The sequence below is a fragment of the Oncorhynchus nerka genome, linkage group LG9a (assembly GCF_034236695.1).
Source record: "Oncorhynchus nerka isolate Pitt River linkage group LG9a, Oner_Uvic_2.0, whole genome shotgun sequence".
NCBI classification, from domain to species: Eukaryota; Metazoa; Chordata; class Actinopteri; order Salmoniformes; family Salmonidae; genus Oncorhynchus; species Oncorhynchus nerka.
The window spans coordinates 43,626,746-43,646,797 of NC_088404.1; the positions used below are offsets into that span (position 1 = coordinate 43,626,746).

General features: G+C 43.8%; 1 protein-coding gene across 1 annotated transcript; it reads right to left on the reverse strand.

The window, feature by feature from the left end:
- Positions 1 to 17: 17 nt before the first annotated feature.
- LOC115134369 (olfactomedin-like) lies at positions 18 to 2,623 on the reverse strand. The gene is made up of 5 exons (XM_029668253.2): positions 2,487 to 2,623; positions 2,104 to 2,262; positions 1,731 to 1,943; positions 1,382 to 1,514; positions 18 to 1,220 (listed from the first exon to the last, which is right to left on the reverse strand). Exons 1-5 carry the CDS (start codon positions 2,517 to 2,519, stop codon positions 382 to 384), a joined length of 1,377 nt encoding a protein of 458 aa, XP_029524113.1. The 5' UTR covers positions 2,520 to 2,623; the 3' UTR covers positions 18 to 381.
- Positions 2,624 to 20,052: the final 17,429 nt, after the last annotated feature.

The window sequence follows — 20,052 nt, forward strand, 5'->3', positions numbered from 1 at the left end:
AGGGCTCATAACTAATGGAATTTTCTATGTATTTATTTTCAAGGCACAAGAGCACTATTATGGATACAACAAGACTAAACTGAGAGATCATATCATCTGTGTGTGTGTGTTACATGTCTACCTTAGTAGCTTTGGGGAAAGGAAAGTGAAATGCCCCCATTGAGAAAAAAGATTGACTGAATAAAGTAATTTAGAGCTCAGTTCAGTCTGTTAATTGTGTTTTATAGCGCCTCAACACAGTTAAAACCCACTCTTATTAAAATCAAAATAATTGAGGCTCATTGCTGTGGTTTTATTTTTTAGGAAGAAGTCAAGTTTAGAAAGACAAGCAGAAAAACAGCAAAATGTGGGATTTGTCACACAGTATACACTGTTTCTACTTTAAAAGATAGCTTGGTAAGACAGAAGGTAACCATCATTGTACATGTAGAGCTGCCTGTCAATGGGGTTGTAGCTCAGACTGGCCACACCGTTCTCAATCTTCTCCAGGGGAAGAGCCAGGGTGTTGTCGTCTTTACCTGTCGCTGTGTCAAACGCATAGAACACCTCCTCATGGAACCGGTCAATGTAACGGGTGGCATACAGTATTCCGCACACCATGAAGGCATTAGTCACTGACTTCTTGAAGAGGCGCGTGGTCCAAGTGTGTGTCACGTTGAACGCCTCGCTGTCTAGCCGGCTCAGCATCAGGTTCCCATGGTTACCCCGTGTGCTGTAAATCACCCACAGGCCAGTCTCATCAGCAGCAAAGTCGGTGTCTGTCCAGTCTTTACAGTTGTAGTAGCAGTAGGGAAACTCGTTGTTGGTACCGATGTCTGGGATCTTCAGACGAGTTGTGACCTTGGTTTGTAGGTCATAGCGGCACAGCTCAGGGGAGTAGTAGCAGTTATAAAACACTGCCTCACCATACACCACCGTGCCGGAGCCCTGGATGGCATTAGCATGGCTGTAGGACGGTGCCACGGACACATCCTCGTGGTTCTTGGAGGCCATGAAGTCGTCGTAGGAGCGGTAGCGTCGAACGATGTTCCCCAGTCTGTGGCTGTTCACGAGGGGCTGAACCCAGTAGAACACCCCACTGCCCTCCTGGTCTTCCATGACCTGCTTGGCCTGGCGACCCCAGGACCCAGATGTATAGCTTTTGCCATACGGGCTGATCTTTGTGATCACAGGGGTACTGATGTTGGACATGATGCGTTGAGAGCAAACACCTTGCTTGCCTGGGAAAAGAGACAATGGAGTCAATCAGATGGTCATACAGTCAGGGCAGGATTGATTTTCTACATCAATAAAAGTCCAAATGATGGCAATTAATCAACAACAAAAAATCCATAACATATTTTAGCTATCTCACAGAAACATACATAAACACAACACTCACTTATGAACTCCTCTGGGATTGTCCTGCAGGACTCCACGCCATTCTTCAGCGAGCGGAGTTTTTCCTTCACCGTCTTCATGTTAAAGGTGTTTGACAAATGCATCTTATCTACCTCTTTACTTACCTTACCTATCTGGGAGACACAGTGAAGTGACAAAATTAGCATATTACACATTAGACTACGCAGAAAAAGACCTTGGCAAGCTCTCATTTCTTCCCCATTTGAGATGCATGTATAACCACCTTGGCCAGATTGTATAGCATGTTGTAATTAATCTATATATCTATAGGTTGAGAGGGTTGTTGTTGTGATATCATGTAAGATTGTCCAAAAAGACAATGTATGTACCTCTTGGGTCAGTTTCTGAGTCTGATCACTTGGCTTGTCTTGGTGTATGGAACTGATGTCTTCCTCCAGCTCCCTCAGTTCCTTAGCTAGCTGACGCAGGTGCAGGGCGGTGTACAGACCCTGGTTGTTCAGGTACTGGTACGGCTCCAGGCGAGCTGTCACATTCTTAATGGTGGCCTGGATCTCAGGAAGCCTCTCGTTGGACAGCTTCACCTAAACAATCAGTTGAGAATATCAGCTATCAATCAACTTAAAACACACTCTTATTACCCTAAGAGATCATTTTTTAAATATCCCATATCCAGGGTCATGTTGTTTGTGGAACAGGAAAACATTTCAGAACATAATCATAGCCCACTGTAACACGCCTTACCTGTGCCTGGAGGCTTTGCAGGTTGTCGCCACAGTCCTGCACCAGCTGCAGCGCCCCCTCAAACTTCCTGGCAGGGAACGCCCAGACACTACTGTTGACCTGACATGAACATGAGTCATCCTTCTTCAAGCCAGGAATACGCTGGGCATCACCATTACTCTGTGTATGCACAGCATGCAGAGAAAAGCATGTTAAATTGTTCACACACACCAAAATAAAAACATCTACTTGAACAGAAATATGCTATCAATCCTTAAAAACAATTCAGGTGTGCTGTAATTACAATGAACATAAACCTGTGGAGGTTTAAAAAAGATATTAGATGTATGATATAGGTCATGTAAAATAGTACACAGGCAGTGTGGACAAAGAGTAGCACTCACAGTGGATGTCAGGAGCAACAGGAGCAACAGCATGGTCAGTGTTAGAGTACCCACGGCACACTGAAACGAAAAGGAACGACTTTGGCTTTTAAGCACACAGACACACAGATGTACACAGCCACAGATGTTACTACTTTTGCTGTAGAAGGCAGGTTTTTCTATGTAAATGCAGAGGTTGAGAAAGATCTAGCTCATCATTAGGATGTGAAACCATTAAACCAAAATATGGACATGTACTGTGGTTGTGGCGGAATCAGTGACAGGAAGTGTGTTCCATATTCCTACCTCTTTGTGCAATTCATGATTCCCTTACTGCGCAACCCACTTTGCTGAGGTCTTCACATTTCACTAAAAAATATGTTATGAAACGTGTGCACTGTGGACACATTTACATACCTGCATATCTACGCTGAGTGTACAAAACAACAAGAACACCTTCCTAATAGTGACTTGTTTCAGGAAAATAGGTGTATGTTGCGGGTCACTACTTCACAGCAGAGCCATTTTAATCTAAATGCATTTTTGAGGAGAAATGCCTTCTGGAACATTTGAACTTTCATGTGCCTTAATAACAGACTTGTATGCCATCTGTAAATACAAATATATGTGTTAAATTACAAGTCTAGCTGGTTTAGCCACATAAAAAGAAAGCAACCTTCCATTAAGGCATAATTGGCTGAGATAATGAGTGGGCTGGACACACCGAGAGATGAGTTCGGATTGGTCTGCCATATAGCACGCTTCTGTCAATTTGAGCTGGTCAGAATGTGTAGGTAATCCTGTCTATTTTGGCTTTTTTTAAATGCATTGTAGTAGAACTGTATACATGTTGCTCTCCACATTCTGGAGGACCAAGTTTTGAAATCAGTGGAATTGAATTAGAGCATGATTGCTAAAGAGATAGAGAAAACACCTGTCTCCAGATTACATCTTCAAACTAAGTGAAACCATGGCATCCGTGACATGATGTATACGAGCTAATGTTAGCTGGCTGTCTCGCTAGCTAACGATACGTGTATATGATCTTATTATTCCTATCTCAGAGCCATTTGCTTGGCTAGTTCGTCTAATGTTAGCTTGCTAACATTGAACCTGGTTGGTTAGCTACCTGCATATTCATGCAGGGTAGTGATGTCATGAGTTGGGATTATGGTTTATTGTGTACCTAGCTAGCTACATGTCTTATTGACAAAATACTCCTCCACTATGTAAGTAACCATTTCAATAGAATGTCACTGCGACAACTGTTGAAAGACGTAGCTGGTAAATTCGCTCTGGCTATCTGCTCCGATATCAGAACACGGGTAAGAGTCCAGCTAGCCACATTTTCAGATGTTACACAATTCTAATTTTGACAAAGTCGTTTTCATTTGAAGTTAAAGTGTACTGTTAGCTAGCTAACGATATGGGTATGATCTTATTATTCGTATTGCAGAACCATTTGCTTTGCTAGTTATAACCTAATGTTAGCTGGGTCATTCCAGAATTGGAGGACAAATGAGTCACTTTTGAAAAATGAACCCTTTATTTGATAATTTTCTGTTATGAAAAAGAAAACTGGTAATAAACTGTCAAATTATTTGATTCCTGCTCAGGCATCAAAAGTACACTTTTTATTATGTTTTGTGTGCTATGCTTGGCGCAAACCTGATACAAATACTCAGGAACCTGAAAGTTTCTTTTAAATGATTGTTTAATAAATCCTTTACAATTATGTAAAGAAAGTCACATTCAATTTCAGATAAGACTTGACTTATGAAATCTAGCTTGCCCAACCATTCAATAGTCACGTTTTTTAAAACTAATTTCAGTATTTTCAAATATGTTATGCATATAATCATTCAAACTATTAGAAGGACAATAGGTTAAACCCTTGTGAGTTTAGAAAATGATTTAAGATTATTTTAATAAAACTGATATGGTAACAGAGTTGAAATGAGAGTTACAGGGTTGCACAAAGTAACATGACATAAATCATGACATAAATGTGACAAATAAATACCCAGGACCACAGGAACATTGTTTAATAATATTTAATATATCTTTTAAAATGAGGATCAACAGGATGAGTATGAATGATAAAAAATAAACATGTCAACAAGACCACAAACTGGATCTGATCAAATATTAAAATGGACAAATATAAAAAATAAATAGTCATATTACAGTAGGGCGACATTAAATGAGCATATCAAAAATAGACATGCACTGATCAATATTTTAGAAAGCTGATGTTCTCTTCAGATCATTTTAGTGGCTGGCCGGAGTATCCCATACCTCACTTGCGATGGCCATGTGGTGTGAGGTAATGTTCTCTGGGGGAGGAATGAGGGCCAGCACATCCTCAAAGGGATACCAAAGTTTTTTTTCTGACCGTTGCGGGACGGTTTACCCTCACTCTCTGCATACATTTCACCTGGCAGTGGGTCTTATTCACCTCTTGGATGATCCCTGGGTAGATGGTGTGGTGGTACACCAGGGCACACCATTTCCCCACAACCTCTGGACTGTGCCACTGCACTTCTTCTGGTGTGCTGTGTATGGTGTCTTTTGTGTGGTCATCTGTGAGATTAAAGCTGAAGCACTTTGTTTTTTGGCAATCACACTCCAGATTCCCTGTTGCAGAACACAGGCAGCGGACGTCGCGGTAGAGAATTTTCCCAGGTGAAAGAGTGACCACCTGGTGGAGCCTCATTGTGGACGGTACGGCTGGAAGGTCAGCTGGCATTTCTTTCACTGCATCCTCCACAGTTTGCTCATGGAGGTAAAACAATTTCACCTTTGATTGTCCCTCACTCAGAGCTTGGTACAGGGATAATGCCGTGGGGATATCAACTCTGTGGGGATATCCTCTTCAATGTGCCACCCACACCACCTGGGGCACCTTTGCCACGACTGGGTTTGAAGTAGTTCCAGGTTCCTCTTGTAAACCCCTTCTTGAAAAGTGTCAGTACAAAAGAGGTACAAATTACCACACGGCTTGTACTGTGTGCAGGGATCATTGCTAAAAAAATAAAAACATGTTTTTAAATAGACGGTTGTCACATCCGGGCATCTCTCTTGGATTTCCCTCATGATGGGCTCCAGGTGTTGCTATATGGCAGGTGGTCCCTTCTGTCTGGATCATTTTTGTGCTCTTTGTCCACAGTGGCCTACTGAAGGTAGGAGATGCTCTGTAATGGCTTTTGTGGGGATAGATATTAATCGCTGCATTGCTCACATTCCCCATACATACATTGCTTGTGGGGTCACGTGATGTCATATGTCAGGCTCTCCACATCGGATGAGTCGATGATGTGCATCTGGTGAAGCTTTTTGGCAATAAAGCCTAGATTTTCATGTTGTTTGCACATGCATGTGTCACGATCTGGCAATGTTGGACGGGGTAGGGGCGAAGTGTGCAGAGCGGTGAATATGATAGACGGAGGTTGGTATGCTCATCCAGGAACTTCAAATTGAGGTTCTTCATTGAATCCACCAGTAATCTTTTCTGCATTTTTTTGTCACCATTTGCTTTTTCCCCCAGTTGTGATCCTGCTGACATCGTCAAGTAAAAAGAATAATATCACCGTTGATCTCATCGTGGCAGCAATACCCTCGGGCTTCTTCCTCTGGTACCTGTAGACATTTTCATTTCCAGTTTTGTCCACCTCCTTGAAAATCCAAAAACCTCCTCTGCCAATCTCTGCAACCTGTACTTTTTCAGGATTCTGCTGGTGACTATTCCTGCAATGACTTGTCTGTCACACTCCCTCTTTGAATGTGCGTACTTGTTACATACTTCCTAAGCTACTGCTGTATGAAACAACAAGGTTCTCCTTAAGGATGTGCCCGAGATTTGCGGAACCAACTTGTTGACTTTGGATCTTGGAGACGGGTGGTCCCATTTCGATTGTTGGAGCCGCTTTCTGTATTTTTCTGCTCGCTGTTCGACTTTCCTCAACTGATCTTGTAGTTTCTGCAGCTCACGGTTGAATTTATTTGGCAGCCCTCCTTTTTCTTATCCGAAGATCACGTTGCCTAAAAGAAACAAATATATTGTCACTTCACTATTTCACCTGCAGAGTGAACTGAAGGAGATTCAACCCTAATACTGTAGTGCAATCTATGCTAATGTAAGCTTTTTCTCAGGAATAGATGCTAGCTGTGGAATGTAGCGTTACTGTCAAGGTCAAGGACAAACATAGTTTTACATAAATAAAAACAGAACTTTGAAATGAATTTGTCTTATTCTGATAATGAGTAACAGGGTTGTGTTGGTTAGAGTGACACTCAATCAAGGCTGAAAAGATTGGAGGAATATAAAAGAGAGGACATACCTTTGGTCTACCCATGGTGTTAGCAAATGGTTTGATGATATTTCATGAGTCATGTGACTCCGTTTTTTTTAGGTCCTCTGCCAGGCTAAATTATCATGACACAAGGGCGAGACCCAGATGCAGACACAGGAGGCAGATGGTTGGAGTCTTACAATGTTTAATCATCCAAAAGGAGGAGGCAAGAGAATAGTCGTGGACAGGCAAAAGGTCAAAACCAGATCAGAGTTCAGGAGGTATAGAGTAGCAGAAAGGCTCGTGGTCAAGGCAGGCAGAATGGTCAGGAAGGTGGGTACAGAGTCCAGAACAGGCAAGGGTCAAAACCAGGAGGACTAGAAAAAAGGAGAAAAGGAAAGGCATGAGTATGGGAAACCCGCTGGTTGACTTGGAACATACAAGATGAACTGGCACAGAGAGACAGGAAACACAGAGATAAATACACTGGGGAAACACAACTTCAGTGCATAATTGATGTCATTTAAAATATGTTGATGATTAAACAAATTTTGTAACAATTACAAGAGACATATAACAAAATCATACCAAAACAAGTAGATTTAAAACTTATTTTAACTGTTATATTTGATGTGCAAGTTGGTCATCAAGAAGGTGGGACAAGAGAAATGCCATTTTAGGGGGTGCTCGAGAGCTATTTGGTATTTTAAATAATTTTGGCACCACTTTTCTACAACTATATATACATTTTGTCTCATGACAAGTATCATTTACACAAGTACATGTTTTAGCATTTTGGGCCTGGATTATTAGACATTTCTAGGGTGGGACAGAAAATGTCCTCCAATTGTAGAAAGACTCAGCTACCTAACAGTGAACCTGGTTGGTTAGCTACCTGCAGATTCATGCAGGGCACGAACGTCATGAGAGGGGATTATGGTTCATTGTTTACATAGCTAGCTATTTGTCTGAACAAAAGACTCCACTATGCAAGTAACGGTTTCAATAGAATGTCACTGCGACAACTGTTGATAGACGTAGCTGGTAAATTCGCCCTGGCTATCTGCTCCGATATCAGAGCACTCTCGTCTGAGTGCCAGAGCGCAGAATAACTGATTACTTTATGAACGCCCAACACCTGTTGATTTTGGCCGGTGTCAGTAAACGTTGGCAAAAAGCGTAAATTGTTGCCTGCAGCACAGTTGCAGTAACCAACGCACTGGATAACATAACAGCCTAACCAGCGCTGTTAGGGCGAGTTAAATGGTCAGTGAGCTGTTCTCTCATTTGTGTCTGGAAGTAGCTAGTAAGCTACAGTAGCCAACGTTAGCCAGTTATCTTGCCTGTGGTTGTGAGGTCAGAACGCTCGGACCAATCCTTAAAGGGGAACTAGGATTTAGAACGCCGGCCAGCTGTTAGTCGCCATATTGGCATTGTTGCGTCACTGGCAGGAGAGAACATGTTGGAACTCACAAAAATGTCTGAATTTTGTTAGAGTTGCGTAAATTCGAATCTGGTATCAGGATAAATATAACAATGAGTCATATATTAGCTAAGTAATAAATGGCAAATGCAACTTTCGTATATATGGCTCACTGTAATTACCACGCAGGGCAGAACAGAGAACTGACAACAGTATTCTTTATACTGTGATAGACAGTTCCAACCCGTCTGTTGGCCTATCACAGTAGAGACTGGGCGTGGTTTAAACTTGCTCAGCCTATTGCAGGAGCTCAGCCGGGTCCCCGCCTCTTGGCGCTTCTGTTGATAGATGTAACTGTTGCTGTGAAGAACATCCAGGCTCTCATGCTCCATACCGTTATCTCGCACCTGGCTCCTGTTATCTAACAAAATTGCTTGTTAACAAGACTGCTTGTTATCGCAACACCCTGCTCTGAATGTGCCCCCCTCCCAACTAATTTGAACAGTTCCTGTCTTCATGCTTCTCTGTATTTTTCCATCATGAGAAAGTCCCATGGCCCTGATACTTTTAACAATGTTTCAAGTCAGCTATGTTGCATAACACATACATACATCCACACAAGCCAACAGCAGATAATATTCAATCATATATATGGTAATGGCTATAATGTAAAACATTTACATTTACATTTAAGTCATTTATAGCAGACGCTCTTATCCAGAGCGACTTACAAATTGGTGTGTTCACCTTAAGACATCCAGTGGAACAGCCACTTTACAATAGTGCATCTAAATATTTTAAGGGGGGTGAGAAGGATTACTTTATCCTATCCTAGGTATTCCTGAAAGAGGTGGGGTTTCAGGTGTCTCCGGAAGGTGGTGATTGACTCCGCTGTCCTGGCGTCGTAAAACACAGGATCCAACAATTTACCAAGAGTAGCTCCGAGTATGAGAATGAGTTAATAACAGAGGATGAAATAAAGTCAGTTGGGGAGCCAATCAACCTACTGAAGCCGTTCATGTTTGAGCTGATCGATGCCCCAGATCAAATAGTTTGTTCTCGTAGCAGTGACACAGATACGCCGCCTGAAACACCTCAGCTAGAGGTTCGGTGTAGCTGTGCCACAATTGGGTGAGTGCGGATGCTGCCAGATAATGGCTAGAGAGTACGAGTGTGTGTGTTGTAGCGAGATGGTAGCAATACAGCACAAAATCCCAGCGGATGATGGCTATATTACATCCAGTCAGAGGTTCCTCTCAGTCTGACTGGATGGCGATGTTTTTGACATTATAAATTGCCTGTAACGATGTTTATCACAAGCGCTGTTTGGCGCGATGGTAACGCATTCACCGTCTGTTGAATCGCAGACAGCATCATGATTTCTGAAATCTCATTCTAACCAATAGTGGGGCGTGCTCATAATAAATACATTGTGATTTAGTTTTGGTATCAGACTAACTGTTTTTTATTATTATTTTATTTTAAAGAGCATACAGGCTGGCAGCTGAATCACCAGTCCACCCTATGGGCACAAGGGTGTATTGGACGAGGTGTTCTGCGTGAAAAACCCAGCAGGGTTGCAGTTCTTGACAGGTGCCCCTGGCACCTACTACTGTACCCCGTTCAAAGGCACTTACATTTTTTGTCTTGTCCAATGTTGGCTTGTCTCAAGGCTTCAAAATCCTTCTTTAACCTGTCTCCTCCCCTTCATCTACACTGATTGAAGTGGATTTAACAAGTCACATCAATAAAGGATCATAGCTTTCCCCTGGATTCACTTGGTCAGTCTATGTCATGGAAAGAGCCGATGCTCTTAATGTTTTGTACATTCATTCTGAGCTGGAGGTATAGTTTGAGTCACCATTCTTAAGTAAGACAAGCACCCAAGCATTGCCATGTGAAATGCCTATAGCCCCATATGGTTTTCTAGAGGACCTCTTTAAAAAGTTATCAGATAAGCTAACCCCACTACTACTTGATATTTTTAAATTTGAACTCCTTTAAACACCACACTAGCTCTAAAATGTTAGAAAATGAAGCCATCTCGGTGTGGCTTGTATGGCCCTACATCTCTACTGAACGTACAGTAGACTTGAAGCTGCTCACTAAAGTGTATAGCTAAAGTCTGGCATTGCCATAGATCAGACATGCTTGACGAAGAACAGGCATTCTTTTACAGGGGCAACTTTTCAATATAATTTAATTGCACAAACCAAGCGTGACAAAGAGTGGAACTGAGAGCGAGTTAGAATAAGCTCTTGCACAATCCGATATCTTTTCTCATCTATCGTGTTGCCTTGTGAACAGAAGTAGAACATGTTTCTGTTCCTAATATTTTTTTCCCTACCACACATATTTGGCCATATTTAATTTGCAAACCCACAAACTATAAAAATTAACTTCCCATCTTTTTTCTTTCACATTTTTCTTTTCTTACCGTTATTCTTATAAGCATTAATGCCTTATGTCTTTTCACAAGAGGGAGTCGCATATCCCTCTCATATTTACATGGGTCTTAGAGCAATTGGTCTAACATCCATTCTGTACTCTGGCCAAACATGAAGTCCTCTCTGGTGTTTACATTGATGATCACTGGGACGGTCTCCATCCTCACCACTGTCCTGCTCAGCTGATAACACATTTTGTCTACGTGAATCTTTGACAATTCGATGTTAAAAAGGTCCTGCAGGTGTGTATTATAATATTGTATGCTTTCTCTGCACATTTCTCCCACTGTTCTTCGCAGGCCTGCTTGTCGCTGAATGATTGTGTGTGTGTGTGACTTGAGCGCCCCTTCCCTAATGAGAGCATGTTCCGGATGACTGTGTGATCAAGTTCTCTGTAGCCGATGTAAGACCTTTTAAACAGGTTAAATTCACAAGGCCAGATGGATTACCAGGACGTGTACTCAGAGTCTGCGCTGACCAGATGGCAAGTGTCTTCACTGACATTTTCAACCTCTCCCTGACCCAATCTGTAATACCTACACGTTACAAGCAGACCACCGTAGTCCCTGTGTGGTGTGTGCTTAGTCCTGTACTCCCTGTTCACCCACAACTGCGTAGCCGCGGTTGTGTGTCTCATCGTCATTGGTGATCCGGCCTACCACTGTCCAACACCATGACGTTGGTAGGCCTGATCACCAACGATGATGATACAGCCTATAGGGAGGAGGTCAGAGACCTGGCAGTGTGGCCCCAGAACAACAACCTCTTCCTCAATGTCAGCAAGACAAAGGAGCTGATTGTGGACTACAGGAAACGGAGGGCTGAGCACGCCCCCATTCAAATCGACGAAGAAAGGGGCTGTAGTGGAGCGGGTCGAGAGTTTCAAGTTCCTCGGTATCCACATTCCGAAGGATCTATCACGGTCCACACACATCAACAGAGTCGTGAAGAGGGCACGACAAAGCCTCTTCCACCTCAGGAGGCTGAAAAGATTTGGCATGGGCCCTCAGATCCTCAAAAAGTTTGACAGCTTCCCCATTGAGCACATCTTGACTGGTTGCATCACTGCTTGGTATGGCAACTGCTTGGCATCTCACCGCAAGGCATTACAAAGGGTAGTTCGTACAGCCCAGTACATCACTGGGGCCGAGCTCCCTGCCATCCAGGAACTCTATGCCAGGCAGTATCAGAGAAAGACTTCAGCCACCCAAGTCATAGACTGTTCTCTCTGCTATCGTACGGCAAGCGGTACTGATACACCAAGCCATGTAGTTAGTTAAATAGATAACCAAATAGTTACCCGGACTATTTGCATTGACCCTTTTGGCACTAACTTTTTTTTGTCTCATCACATACGCTGCTACTGTTTATTATCTTTCACTTTATTCCTAGTTATATGTACATATCTACCTTGATTACCTCATACCCCTGCACATCGATTCGGTACTGGTACCCATGTGAACACTATATATGCAAAAGTATGTGGATACCCCTTCAAATGTGTGGATTCGTGCACAAAGCGAGGTCCATACAGAAATGGTTTGTCGAGATCGGTGTGGAAGAACTTGACTGGCCTGCACAAAGCCCTGACCTCAACCCCATCGAACACCGTTGGGATGAATTGGAACGCCGACTGCAAGCCAGGCCTAATCGCCCAACATCACACACTAATGCTCTTGTGGCTGAATGGAAGCAAATCCCCACAGCAATGTTCCAACATCTAGTAGAAAGCCTTCCCAGGAGAGTGGAGGCTGTTGTAGCAGCAAAGGGGGGAAGCCCATGATTTTGGAATGAGATGTTCGATGAGCATATGTCCACATACTTTTGTCATGTAGTGTATATAGCCGAGTTATTGTTACTCATGATGTATTTATTATTACTTTTATTATTCTATTATTTCTGTATTTTCTTTCTCTGCATTGTTGGGAAGGGCCCCTAAGTAAGCATTTCACTGTTTGTCTAGACCTGTTGTTTACAAAGCATGTGCGAACACAATTTGATTTTGATTTGATACTGTAAAGGACAGTGCCTCAAAGTGCACTAAAAACATCACTCCACAGCAGGTAAGAGGCTTCTGAAATCCTATTTCTAAACATTCACTCTCTAAAGCAATTACCTATAGTGAGAAACGGATCTCTGATATTTTACATGATTTCATTGTGTAATGCAGTATTAACGGAAGTTACATGTCTACTGTTTACCTGTAACCTGTTACCTGTCTACTGTTCACCTGTAACCTGTTACATGTCTACTGTTCATCTGTAACCTGTTACCTGTCTGCTGTTCACCTGTAACCTGTTACCTGTCTACTGTTCACCTGTAACCTGTTACCTGTCTACTGTTCACCTGTAACCTGTTACCTGTCTACTGTTCACCTGTTACCTGTCCACTGTTCACCTGTAAACTGTTACCTGTCCGCTGTTCACCTGTAACCTGTTACCTGTCTACTGTTAACCTGTTACCTGTTTACTGTTCACCTGTAACCTGTTACATGTCTACTGTTCACCTGTAACCTGTCTACTGTTCACCTGTAACCTGTTACCTGTCTACTGTTCACCTCTAGCATGTTACCTGTCTACTGTTCACCTGTTACCTGTCTACTGTTCACCTCTAGCCTGTTACCTGTCTACTGTTTACCTGTTACCTGTCTACTCTTCACCTGTAGCCTGTTACCTGTCTACTGTTCACCTGTAACCTGTCCAATGTTCACCTGTAACCTGATACCTGTCTACTGTTCACCTGTAACCTGTCTAATGTGCACCTGTAGCCTGTTACCTGTCTACTGTTCACATGTAACCTGTTACCTGTCTACTGTTCACATGTAACCTGTTACCTGTCTACTGTTCACCTGTAGCCTGTTACCTGTCTAGTGTTCACATGTAGCCTGTTACCTGTCTACTGTTCACCTGTTACCTGTCTAATGTTCACCTGTAGCCTGTTACCTGTCTAATGTTCGCCTGTAACCTGTCTACTGTCCACCTGTAGCCTGTTACCTGTCTACTGTTCACCTGTAACCCGTTACCTGTCTACTGTTCACCTGTAGCCTGTTACCTGTCTACTGTTCACCTGTTACCTGTTTACTGTTCACCTGTAACCCGTTACCTGTCTACTGTTCACCTGTAACCTGTCTAATGTTCACCTGTAGCCTGTTACCTGTCTACTGTTCACCTCTAGCCTGTAACCTGTCTACTGTTCACATGTAACCTGTTACCTGTCCACTGTTCACCTGTTACCTGTCTACTGTTCACCTGTCTACTGTTCAACTGTAACCTGTTACCTGTCTACTGTTCACCTGTAACCTGTAACCTGTTACATGTCTACTGTTCACCTGTCTACTGTTCACCTGTAACCTGTTACCTGTCTACTGTTCAAATTAGCCTGTTACCTTTCTACTGTTCACCTGTTACCTGTCTAATGTTCACAGTAGCCTGTTACCTGTCTAATGTTTCAGGTGTCTGTAACCTGTCTACTGTCCACCTGTAGCCTGTTACCTGGGGAGTTTGTTCCACCTGGGGGCCAGACCTGTCTAACAGTTCACCTGTAGCCTGTTACCTGTCTACTGTTCACCTGTTACCTGTTTACTGTTCACCAGTAACCCGTTACCTGTCTACTGTTCACCTGTAACCTGTCTACTGTTCACCTGTAGCCTGTTACCTGTCTACTGTTCACCTCTAGCCTGTAACCTGTCTACTGTTCACATGCAACCTGTTACCTGTCCACTGTTCACCTGTTACCTGTCTACTGTTCACCTGTCTACTGTTCAACTGTAACCTGTTACCTGTCTACTGTTCACCTGTAACCTGTAACCTGTTACATGTCTACTGTTCACCTGTCTACTGTTCACCTGTAACCTGTTACCTGTCTACTGTTCACCTCTAGCCTGTTACCTTTCTACTGTTCACCTGTTACCTGTCTACTGTTCACCTCTAGCCTGTTACCTGTCTACTGTTTACCTGTTACATGTCTACTCTTCACCTGTAGCCTGTTACCTGTCTACTGTGCACCTGTAACCTGTCCAATGTTCACCTGTAACCTGATACCTGTCTACTGTTCACCTGTAACCTGTCTAATGTGCACCTGTAGCCTGTTACCTGTCTACTGTTCACCTGTAACCTGTTACCTGTCTACTGTTCACCTGTAGCCTGTTACCTGTCTAGTGTTCACATGTAGCCTGTTACCTGTCTACTGTTCACCTGTTACCTGTCTAATGTTCACCTGTAGCCTGTTACCTGTCTAATGTTTGCCTGTAACCTGTCTACTGTCCACCTGTAGCCTGTTACCTGTCTACTGTTCACCTGTAACCCATTACCTGTCTACTGTTCACCTGTAGCCTGTTACCTGTCTACTGTTCACCTGTAACCTGTTACCTGTCTACTGTTCACCTGTTACGTGTCTACTGTTCACCTGTAACCTGTCTAATGTTCACCTGTAGCCTGTTACCTGTCTACTGTTCACCTCTAGCCTGTAACCTGTCTACTGTTCACCTGTTACCTGTCTACTTTCACCTGTAACCTGTTCACCTGTTACCTGTCTACTGTTCACCTGTCTACTGTTCAACTGTAACCTGTTACCTGTCTAATGTTCACCTGTAACCTGTTACCTGTCTACTGTTCACCTGTAACTTGTTACCTGTCTACTGTCACCTGTTACCTGTCTACTGTTCACCTGTAACCTGTGACCTGTCCACTGCTCACCTGTCTACTTTTCACCTGTAACCTGTAACCTGTCTACTGTTCACCTGTAACCTGTCTACTGTTCACCTGTAACCTGTCTACTGTTTACCTGTAAACTGTCTAATGTTCACCTGTAGCCTGTTACCTGTCTACTGTTCACCTCTAGCCTGTTACCTGTCTACTGTTCACCTGAGGCCTGTTACCTGTCTACTGTTCACCTCTAGCCTGTTACCTGTCTACTCTTCACCTCTAGTATGTTACCTGTCTACTGTTCACCTGTAGCCTGTTACCTGTCTACTGTACACCTGTAACCTGTCAACTGTTCACCTGAGGCCTGCTACCTGTCTACTGTTCACCTGTTACCTGTCTACTGTTCACCTGTAACCTGTTACCTGTCTACTGTTCACCTGTAGCCTGTCTACTGTTCACCTGTAGCCTGTTACCTGTCTACTGGTCACCTGTCTAATGTTCACCTGTAGCCTGTTACCTGTCTACTGTTCACCTGTTACCTGTCTACTGTTCACCTGGAACCTGTTACCTGTCTACTGTTCACCTGGAACCTGTCTACTGTTCACCTGTAGCCTGTTACCTGTCTACTGTTCACCTGTAGCCTGTTACCCGTCTACTGTTCACCTGTAACCTGTTACCTGTCTACTGTTCACCTGTAACCTGTCTAATGTTCACCTCTAGCCTGTTACCTGTCTACTGTTCACCTGTAGCCTGTTACCTGTCTACTGTTCACCTGTAACCTGTTACCTGTCTACTGTTCACCTTTAACCTGTAACCTGTTACCTGTCTACTGTTCACCTGTTACCTGTCTACTGTTCACCTGTTACCTGTCTACTGTTTACCTGTACCCTGTCTACTGTTCAAATGTAGCCTGTTACCTGTCTAATGTTCACCTGTTACCTGTCTACTGTTCACCTGAGGCCTGTTACATGTCTACTGTTCACCTGTAGCCTGTCTACTGTTCACCTGTAGCCTGTTACCTGTCTACTGTTCACCTGTAGCCTGTTACCTGTCTACTGTTCACATGTAACCTGTTACCTGTCTACTGTTCACCTGTAACCTGTCTACTGTTTACCTGTAGCCTGTTACCTGTCTACTGTTCACCTGTAGCCTGTCTACTGTTCACATGTAACCTGTGTAATGTTCACCTGTAACCTGTCAGCTGTTCACCTCTAGCCTGTTACCTGTCTACTGTTCACCTGTAGCCTGTTACCTGTCTACTGTTCATTTGTAGCCTGTTACCTGTCTACTGTTCACCAGTAACCTGTCTACTGTTCACCTGTTACCTGTCTACTGTTCACCTGTAGCCTGTTACCTGTCTACTGTTCACCTCTAGCCTGTTACCTGTCTACTGTTCACCTGTAACCTGTCAACTGTTCACCTGTAACCTGTCAACTGTGCACCTGTAACTTGTCAACTGTTCACCTGTAACCTGTCAACTGTTCACCTGTAACCTGTCAACTGTTCACCTGTAACCTGTCTACTGTGCACCTGTAACTTGTCAACTGTTCACCTGTAACCTGTCAACTGTTCACCTGTAACCTGTCAACTGTGCACCTGTAACCTGTCTAATGTTCACCTCTAGCCTGTTACCTGTCTACTGTTCACCTGAGGCCTTTTACCTGTCGAATGTTCACCTGTAACCTGTCTACTGTTCACCTGTAGCCTGTTACCTGTCTACTGTTCACCTGTAACCTGTTAGCTGTCTACTAATCACCTGTTACCTGTCTAATGTTCACCTGTAACCTGTTACCTGTCTACTGTTCACCTGTAACCTGTTACCTGACTACTGTTCACCTGTTACCTGTCTACTGTTCACCTGTAACCTGTTACCTGTCTACTGTTCACCTGTTACCTGTCTACTGTTTACCTGTAACCTGTCTACTGTTCAAATGTAGCCTGTTACCTGTCTAATGTTCACCTGTTACCTGTCTACTGTTCACCTGAGGCCTGTTACATGTCTACTGTTCACCTGTAGCCTGTCTACTGTTCACCTGTTACCTGTCTACTGTTCACCTGTAGCCTGTTACCTGTCTACTGTTCACATGTAACCTGTTACCTGTCTACTGGTCAACAGTAACCTGTCTACTGTTCACCTGTAGCCTGTTACCTGTCTACTGTTCATTTGTAGCCTGTTACCTGTCTACTGTTCACCAGTAACCTGTCTACTGTTCACCTCTAGCCTGTTACCTGTCTACTGTTCACCTGTAGCCTGTTACCTGTCTACTGTTCACCTGTAGCCTGTTACCTGTCTACTGTTCACCTGTAACCTGTCAACTGTTCACCTGAGGCCTGTTACCTGTCTACTGTTCACCTGTAGCCTGTTACCTGTCTACTGTTCACCTGTAACCTGTCAACTGTTCACCTGAGGCCTGTTACCTGTCTACTGTTCACCTGTAGCCTGTTACCTGTCTACTGTTCACCTGTAGCCTGTTACCTGTCTACTGTTCACCTGTAACCTGTTACCTGTCTAATGTTTACCTGTAGCCCGTTACCCGTCTAATGTTCACCTGTAGCCTGTCTACTGTTCACCTGTAGCCTGTTACCTGTCTACTGTTCACCTGTAGCCTGTCTACTGTTCACCTGTAGCCTGTTACCTGTCTACTGGTCACCTGTAACCTGTAAACTGTTCACCTGAGGCCTGTTACCTGTCTACTGTTCACCTGTTACCTGTCTACTGTTCACAATTTAACCTGTTACCTGTCTAATGTTCACCTCTAGCCTGTTACCTGTCTACTGGTCACCTGTAAGCTGTCTAATGTTCACCTGTAGCCTGTTACCTGTCTACTGTTCACCTGTTACCTGTCTACTGTTCACCTGTAACCTGTTACCTGTCTACTGTTCACCTGTAACCTGTCTACTGTTCACCTGTAGCCTGTTACCTGTCTACTGTTCACCTGAGGCCTGTTACCTGTCTAATGTTCACCTGTAACCTGTCTACTGTTCACCTGTAGCCTGTTACCTGTCTACTGTTCACCTGTAACCTGTTAGCTGTCTACTGTTCACCTGTAACCTGTCTACTGTTCACCTGTTACCTGTCTACTGTTCACCTGTAACCTGTCTACTGTTCACCTGTAACCTGTTAGCTGTCTACTGTTCACCAGTAACCTGTCTACTGTTCACCTGTAGCCTGTTACCTGTCTAATGTTCACCTGTAGCCTGTCTAATGTTCACCTGTAACCTGTCAACTGTTCACCTCTAGCCTGTTACCTGTCTACTGTTCACCTGTAGCCTGTTACCTGTCTACTGTTCATTTGTAGCCTGTTACCTGTCTACTGTTCACCTGTAACCTGTCTACTGTTCACCTGTAGCCTGTTACCTGTCTACTGTTCACCTGTAGCCTGTTACTGTCTACTGTTCACCTGTAGCCTGTTACCTGTCTACTGTTCACCTGTAACCTGTCACTGTTCACCTGTAACCTGTCAACTGTTCACCGGAGGCCTGTTACCTGTCTACTGTTCACCTGTAGCCTGTTACCTGTCTACTGTTCACCTGTAACCTGTCAACTGTTCACCTGTCCTGTTACCTGTCTACTGTTCACCTGTAGCCTGTTACTACTGTTCACCTGTAGCCTGTTACCTGTCTACTGTTCACCTGTAACCTGTTACCTATCTACTGTTTACCTGTAGCCTGTTACCTGTCTACTGTTCACCTGTAGCCTGTCTACTGTTCACCTGTAGCCTGTTACCTGTCTACTGTTCACCTGTAACCTGTCTACTGTTCACCTGTAACCCTGTCTACTGTTCACCTGTAGCCTGTTACCTGTCTACTGTTCACCTGTAACTATTCACCTGTAACCTGTCTACTGTTCACCTGTAACCTGTTACCTGTCTACTGTTCACCTGTAGCCTGTCTACTGTTCACCTGTAACCTGTTACCTGTCTACTGTTCACCTGTAACCTGTCTAATGTTCACCTGTAGCCTGTTACCTGTCTAATGTTCACCTGTAGCCTGTCTACTGTTCACCTGTAGCCTGTTACCTGTCTACTGTTCACACCCTGTAAACTGTTCACCTGTAGGCCTGTTACCTGTCTACTGTTCACCTGTTACCTGTCTACTGTTCACCTGTAGCCTGTTACCTGTCTACTGTTCACCTGTAGCCTGTCTACTGTTCACCTGTAACCTGTCTACTGTTCACCTGTAACCTGTTACCTGTCTACTGTTCACCTGTAGCCTGTCTACTGTTCACCTGTAACCTGTTACCTGTCTACTGTTCACCTGTAGCCTGTCTAATGTTTACCTGTAGCCTGTTACCTGTCTACTGTTCACCTGTAGCCTGTCTACTGTTCACCTGTAGCCTGTTACCTGTCTACTGTTCACCTGTAACCTGTCTACTGTTCACCTGAGGCCTGTTACCTGTCTACTGTTCACCTGTTACCTGTCTACTGTTCACCTGTTACCTGTCTACTGTTCACCTCTAGCCTGTTACCTGTCTACTGTTCACCTGTAACCTGTCTAATGTTCACCTGTAACCTGTTACCTGTCTACTGTTCACCTGTTACATGTCTACTGTTCACCTGTTACCTGTCTACTGTTCACCTGTAACCTGTCTACTGTTCACCTGTAGCCTGTTACCTGTCTACTGTTCACCTGTAGCCTGTTACCTGTCTACTGTTCACCTGAGGCTTGTTACCTGTCTAATGTTCACCTGTAACCTGTCTACTGTTCACCTGTAGCCTGTTACCTGTCTACTGTTCACCTGTAACCTGTTAGCTGTCTACTGTTCACCTGTAACCTGTCTAC

What these genes read in the sequence shown, in the direction of transcription:
- LOC115134369 (XM_029668253.2), bottom strand. Translation starts at nt 2,519, where the DNA reads ATGCTGTTGCTCCTGTTGCTCCTGACATCCACT. An exon ending in TGTTGCTCCTGACATCCACT is followed by an intron (nt 2,263 to 2,486) that starts GTGAGTGCTACT and finishes GTGCATACACAG; the next exon opens with AGTAATGGTGATGCCCAGCG. An exon ending in TGCAAAGCCTCCAGGCACAG is followed by an intron (nt 1,944 to 2,103) that starts GTAAGGCGTGTT and finishes CTGATTGTTTAG; the next exon opens with GTGAAGCTGTCCAACGAGAG.